This window comes from Ammodytes marinus, assembly GCF_949987685.1.
Source record: "Ammodytes marinus genome assembly, chromosome: 3".
NCBI classification, from domain to species: Eukaryota; Metazoa; Chordata; class Actinopteri; order Uranoscopiformes; family Ammodytidae; genus Ammodytes; species Ammodytes marinus.
This window is the reverse complement of record NC_137232.1, coordinates 33,938,116-33,945,298: the sequence shown is the minus strand read 5'-3', so window position 1 is coordinate 33,945,298 and position 7,183 is coordinate 33,938,116. Positions and strand designations below refer to the sequence as shown.

Sequence of the window (7,183 nt, the reverse complement as noted above, 5' to 3'; positions counted from 1 at the left end):
GACCAGTTTGTAAACGCTGCCATACTGAGAAATACAGAGAGAGTTTTGTGGAGCTGATAATAGGCTTAATCAACTTTGTGTCAACTTGTTTTGCGGATGGCTTGGATGTAACACACAATGTAAAACCGTCATTCATTTATATGGAAAAATCAAGCCCCAACTTCAGTAATGTTTACCGGCATCCAATAAGGAAGTGACCACAACTGTAGTAACCAGGAAGTGCCACTAGGGGGGTGGTACCAAGACTGAGCCATTTTTCTTTGACTCACTTGTTAGACAGGCCGTTTTCAAAGTCTTATTAAACCTATTTACAGCCTGGGCCATGAAACCATTTTAGTCTGTATGTTTAGGTCATATCTCCATGACAACACTGAGAGGGGTGAATTATTTTGGCCCACGCTAGTTTTTATTTTATCGGAGGTTAAATGTATTGGCGCGATCTCTTGAGTGACAGCTCTCCGCCCGTTGTCCCTCACTTTGCCTCGGAGGTATACGTCAGCTATCTCCCTCCCCCCTCACAAAATGGCGACGCGCACAAACCAGGATTATTGGATGTAGTGTGAATAACTGAGGTCAGCCCGGATGCTACGTCCATATTATTTACTATCTATGGGAAAAATGTACGCACTAAAAAGCTACGCACTTTCGCTTTAAAGCCCATTGTATCTTCGTAGTCACTTCAGGGCAGTGAGCCTGTTAAAGGGAGACAGTCAATCAGGGTAAAGACTGAGGGAAAGTGCAGCTTGTCTTCAATGACCTTGTAATCGTGGGACACAGAGACAGGCCAGCTGCCCTCACTCCGCCTGGCCCTTAGAGAGCGTGGTGTGTGTGTGTGTGTGTGTGTGTGTGTGTGTGTGTGTGTGTGTGTGTGTGTGTGTGTGTGTGTGTGTGCACTCTAAAAAGAAAAAAGTTGAACCAACTTAATTGAATTAGGGCAACCGGTAACACAGGATTGAATTAAGTTTATTGAACTAAAGAATGTAAGTTACACTTAAACAATTGTTTTAAGTCAGATCAACTTAATAGTTTGTTTGTTTTCAAATCAAAAGTTTGCATTAATCCAACTTAAAATTAAGGGACAACAACTTAAAATTTCAGTGTTTTCTGACTCAATTTCTTGTTTAATCCTAAAGTAAAATATTGCTTCCGTAGAACCTAAAAGAAAACAGTTGGACCAACTTAATTGAATTAAGGCAACCGGTAACACATAATTTATTTAAGTTTATTCAACTTAAAATTGCTTCTAAAATAAAATCACATTTTCAAATCAGTTTGTTTTAATATACTTTATTGAATAAAAGTAGAAAACAAAGTGCCAATACACATTTCAGTGTATAACAGTCGGGCAAGCAACATATTTCCCATATCTTTCCAATATAGAATCCATTATAACCAGCTATAGCCAGTATAGTCACAGTGTAATTTAACATGGGAAAGGAAAAAATATTTTACAGTTTTAAACCAGACAACCAGTGTAATGCAGGTAAGCCTTTTCCATGTTTCTGGCAGCCGTCAGTTTAAGGTGGAGTCAGGGATTCTGGAGACCGCTTGTTGTCAAATCACTTTTGGTATTTTTTTTTACATAGTTTTAAATTGTGTGGGGAAAAAAACACAGCCTAGGCTCAGCAAACTGGTATGTAAACAAAGGGTATGTTAACAAAAGGGGCCCACCGGAGAACCACATGCCCGTTTACAGAGCATAGGCATTGTAATGGAAGACACTGAATTGGTTTTCAGCGCAAAATCGTGAGGATATATTTACAGATTTTTGAGAAAGTGATTAGGACTACAAGCAGTCTCAGGAATCGGTGACTTCACCTTAAAAAAAATAAAAATAAAAAGATCTTGTAAGTCATTATAAATATACTATCACCATTTCACCTTTAATTTTGAAATATGTTTGAAAAAGTAAGTCCAAATATGTTTATACTAAGCTGAAATATTGATAGTTTCTCAATGTAATGACTCACAGGTTTTTTTCTTTTTTTACAGTTTTAAATCAGACAAACACGGTGTGTAATGCAAGTTGTCCTTTTTTCCTTGTTTCTGGCAGCCGCCAGTTAAAGTTATAGAAATCCTCCAAGTCAATATGATACCATCTCAACATTTCACCTTTTATTTAAAAATAAGATTGAAAAAATGATTCCAAAAATGGTTTTACTTATAAGTGATAATACATATTGAGATAGTGTCTGTAAATATAAAAAGGAACTTCTTTTACAGTTTTAAATCTGACAAACTGTGTGCATAGTAATGCATAAAACCATCAAAAACACCAAAGTTATGTATTCCTGTGCGTGCTAAACATAGATTCTGCTCTACAGCCAGTGTGTTTTGTTCTTTTTGGACCATATCGAAACAAAAATGGAACCTTTCACCTGCTCTTCCAAAAACGTGTGACAAAATTTGTGTATATCACCTTGTGGTTTGAAGAATATTTGTCTCTCATGTGTAGTCACTGTTTTCAAGTCTGCCATACAGATTTTAGGATTTGGGGGACATCTTATGTTGCTTGAGATGCATGATGATTTTCTGGAGCACCTCAAAAGTGAAAGAAAGGGGTGTTGGAAAAGCTAGGTTCAGGTCAGTCCATGCAAAACCTCCACACTCTCGATGAAGAGGCCCATGTTTTCAGGTGGCTCCTGCAGTCCTTCCCCATCCTTTCAAAAGACAAACACTGCAATGGCGAGCTGCTCCAGAGTCCTACAGTACATGACACAAAACATCACTGTCATCACTTTGCACTTGTATGCAGTAACTAACTATGAACCTTGTATGATACAATAATATCACTGGCATTAGTCTTGAGTCCAATTTTGTGAACATGCACTAATTATTCTAATGAGTAATTCAAGTATACTTTGTGTCTTGATTTTATCTGTATTTTTTTCAGGGCCCTTGACTTACTTTTCCACTATACTAGTACCTCTATCGTATGAATGTACAACAGTAAATCAAATAATTTCTAGTCATATTTTGCATATTTGTTGCAATCTAGAGTAGGGGTGTGCACGTGTACATGTGTAACCGGTTAGTAAATCATAACCATTTAGGTAAAATCAATAAACGAAAACCTTTCTCTCTCCCCCGCTAATACAGTTTTTAAATATGTTCTGGAGACACGCATTTATTAATTTTACAAACTATTTGGGGATGACAAAAGCTAGTCTGCCAAATCTGTCTGTCCCTCTGTGTGTGTGTGTGTGTGTGTGTGTGTGTGTGTGTGTGTGTATCGGCACTGCAGACACACATGCGCGCGCACACTAACACACGCGTGCAGAGTCACCGTCGGGCATGAGTCACAGCCATGGACGAGTGATGAAAGATTAAAGTTACCCGGTTGACGTGAACTACGCTCGTAAGTAGACCGAACTTTATAACACCTGTTCAACCTGCATAAAAGTGTAACTGTTGAAGCTTACCGGATATTCCTTGATCAGGTCATCTGTATCCTCTGCGAGGCAGATGATGAAGGCTTTCGGTACACACTCCCTCCGAAGAAGAATGTCGTCAGTCTAGGACAACATGATATTGATTAATTTTCAATTCAAATCAGTTTCATAATCGAAGACACTCTTAAAACTTAAATCCTACAATTTATTTAAAAATAAATGGACATTTGTAATGCCAGAGTTTCATTAGAAAATAAATGTAAGCTCAATGGTGTGATGGTGAAACATGAGCTGCATATATTAAAGACACTATAATGGTCTGCCCTTGTTATGTATCTGTAAAAGATAGGGAAACTCTGACACCCTCTAAGCTACCAAGGAAACTTGTTTTGTTTGATGCTCCAAATGTACCTGGTCCAAAGTGTCCGTCATTTGGCCTGTTGATCCACCTTTGATCGGCTGACTTGAGTGACTGTAACTGGGCCATGGACCCAGGAACAGCCATGAACCACAGGAACTCAGAATGGATCTAAAACAAATAGTGAATTAATAAAAGAAAATGCAAATTACTTCACTCTGTATACAATCTTACTATGGATCTTCATGTGTACTGAATAAAAAAATCATATAATCTCAGTATTAAATGTGTTATTATGCTCTATAGCACTTTGCCACTGTTTTGAAAGTGGCTATAAGCTTTTTATGGCCATTTGTCACAACAAAGCTGCGTCACCTGACTACATTTTTCTTATCGTCACCTCCCCAACATGAGTTTTAATTTTCACACTGTTTAATCCTTTTGAGGAGAATCCTTCGCACACTTTTATAATGAGGGCTACAAATAGCTTTAAAAAGGACTGTGGCTGAACTGGAAAAACAATTTGCCTGACGTATAGAAATACATGCCATTGGCAGGGTGCAGTAACTTGTACTCTAACCCTGCATGGTAAACTGAATGTGGCTACACAGCCACATTGAAGCCTTATAAATAGCACTGTCAGTGTTTCCCCTACCATTATACAGGCCTGGCGGCCCCGCCAGGCCAGCGGGACCCCCCGCCAGGCCAACAGCAGCCTGACTTTAAAAAAATAAATAATAAAATGTTTTTACTTTATTTTTATTTTTTTTAAATACATTTTTCATTGATTCCGTAATAATCATTTGCGAGCGTCTGCGTGGCACTGTCGGTCTACCCCTCGTGTGCGCTGTGCGCCTGTCTTTACAACCTCTCGTTTGATCATCCCATCTGCTGATCTGTGTGTGTGTGTGTGTGTGTGTGTGTGTTTGCTCACGGCGGGCGCGATGCGCGAGTGCATTCGGTGCGCACTTGTTAAACACGGAAGCCAATGAGCAGGAGCATGACTAGCAAGCAAACGCTGAACTAATGGCAAAAATAAAACCAGCGCCTGCTCTATGGAGATATTAAGGACTCAGTAACAGGGACGTTGAACAGGAAAAAGTGCTGAGCAAAACTTAGAAAGTTAAAATCGCTACGTCGCCGTGGCAACACACCCAATCTGTATCAACAGCAGAGACGGCGCAGAAAAAAACGGCATGCACTCGTTTCAGTAAGTTTACAGAAGTGCCACACTGCTACTGCCTTTGACATTCTCAGAAAAGCATTCATTTATGTTCAAGGGACATATTAATTTACTTGTTTGTTTTAACTGTTAAGTTATCTTGAAAACAGCTGGCTATTGTAGCCCTATTTCTTTGTATTTTCAATGCTACTTTATTTTTTTGTATTAAATTGAGAAATAGGCTAGATGAAATATAATGGTCGGAATAGGGAATTTGCCTTATGTAGCACACATGTTGATAGGCTAATCATGATGTGTAGCCTATGTTAATTAATTTAGTTTCAACAAGGCTATTTGCATAAAAAAAAAAAATGTTTCAATAGGCTAGCTTCAAGGTGAGGTGATTCAGATTATTACAGAAATGAGTACTAGACAGGAGCTGTCTATATTAGATCTTAGTGTTTATTGTTTTTTATTGAAATCCACGTGTTTTTCTTGAATAGTTTACATGGCTTGTGTCTCCAAATTATTACAGAAAATAGTTATAGGCAGGACATATGACAGTTGTTTACAGAGCACATAATTAATCAGATTTCACCTCTCAAAGTGCACCAGATTGATGCATTTAACTTTTAAAAAATGTCTTCTGCAGGGGCATGCCCCCAGACCCCCCTAGAAGGTCCATTCTCACCCAGCAGGATCTACAAATCCTGTGAGAAACACCACTTGTACAAATGTACTGAATGTGAAAGTATACCCTCATTCTTAACTGGCTGTCAAAAGAGGCTCATCCCAAATGGGGTTCGTTTTGGTCAATTTCTTCTAGAAATTTGGTACGCATGCGGCGCGCATACTCTTTATCAGCTCTTACCACCGGGCCTAAAAAGAATTCTAGGGGAAACACTGACTGTCATTAGCACTCAATACTGCAGTTTAACTTACCTTTGGGTAGTTCAATTATTTGTGTCCAGGCCTGAAGTAACCACCACCAATCAGGGAAAGAATCATGAAAAGAAAATTAAAAATGCATTAATATTAACTAAGGGAGTGGCGTTTCATTTCAATGTTAAGCCAAATGTGGTATAGAAGGAGAAAACAGTCTGCTGCGATATAGCAAACTAATATGAGCTCGACTGGTGAATGCTTTAACCACCGAAAAACGTATAACTATGGGGTTTCACCGCTGCTGCCTCCATGTCAAACAAGCCACAGAGGCAGTTATCACTGCGTTTCACAGCTAGGTTGAGTGTTTGGTTGTCACGAGAACTACATGACACACACACACGTAGGAACGAATGGCCCAAACAGACACGCGGGCGCAGTTCAGTTTATTCTACCTGTCCGCTAGCAAACTAATATAATAGTAGTGGTGTTGTTTATTTAGCAGCCGGACTCACCTCCGTGCTTTCATCAGAACGGCATGCGACTCTCATTGGTGCTGCCTGAGTATTCATACTAAAAACGTTGATAGCAACGGATGCGGTGACGGCAGTAACACACAAACACACACACACACACACACACACACACACACGGTGTACTGAACAACAGGCGCACGCAGCTCGGTGGTAAAGAAATGTAAATGTATCTGGCTTTACCAGTAGCCTACACAGCATGCTAACCCGGAGAGCAGAGCACTCAGCACCGCGCGCAAATTACTAACCGTTCACTCTACATGTGTCCGCTGGCAAAATGCAATTAATTACTGACCAGTTAACAGCCAAACTATCACCTTTAAATGCCACAGGAAGTTTTACACACAAATGGTTTGAACAAATGGCCAACAATTTCTCACAGAATCAGATAAATTAATCGAAAATTATAAGCTAACCTGAAGGACACAGCATGACTTTGCTGGTCCGGCTCAGTTTAGCTTACTGACGTTAACCTTAAGACGAAAAACTGTAACCATTACAGGCAGAAAATGTATTATCTGACAATTAACATTTGTAAAACATTACTTTGTCTGTATTAGACTTACCGTTTTGTTGGGGCGCCGTGACCGTGTGCGAGACGAGTGCGAGGAGAAAACATGGCGGCTTCACAGGAAAATTTTAGCTGAAAAAGACGTTGACGTAAACGTCCACGTCATGACGTTAGACAGGAAAACCTAATTGAAGCGCTTTCATTTGCATAAGAAAAGCAAGTCAATGTCAGGTCTATGTAGTACAGTACAATTTTAATTTGATGTAATCCACAAAAGTACGTTGCCATCGCTAAAGCAGAAAACCGAGTCAGACTTATTCAAAACAGTGCGTTACTTCAACTTTT

The 7,183-nt window shown here is 39.4% G+C and overlaps 1 protein-coding gene across 2 annotated transcripts; it reads right to left on the bottom strand.

Annotated features, from left to right (window-relative positions):
• Nucleotides 1–2,299: 2,299 nt before the first annotated feature.
• On the bottom strand, nt 2,300–6,964 carry LOC307271330 (uncharacterized protein). Of its 2 annotated transcripts, XR_013845598.1 has the most exons (5): nt 6,894–6,956; nt 5,855–5,885; nt 3,804–3,921; nt 3,423–3,515; nt 2,300–2,703 (listed from the first exon to the last, which is right to left on the bottom strand). XR_013845598.1 is itself a non-coding variant. In XM_080053748.1 (4 exons), the coding sequence occupies exons 1-4, from the start codon at nt 6,944–6,946 to the stop codon at nt 2,632–2,634; spliced, it is 336 nt and encodes a 111-aa protein (XP_079909874.1). In that variant the 5' UTR covers nt 6,947–6,964; the 3' UTR covers nt 2,300–2,631. The 2 variants fall into 2 exon arrangements, 1 of the variants encoding a protein (XP_079909874.1); XM_080053748.1 differs by lacking the exon at nt 5,855–5,885 and having other exon boundaries at nt 6,894–6,964.
• Nucleotides 6,965–7,183: the final 219 nt, after the last annotated feature.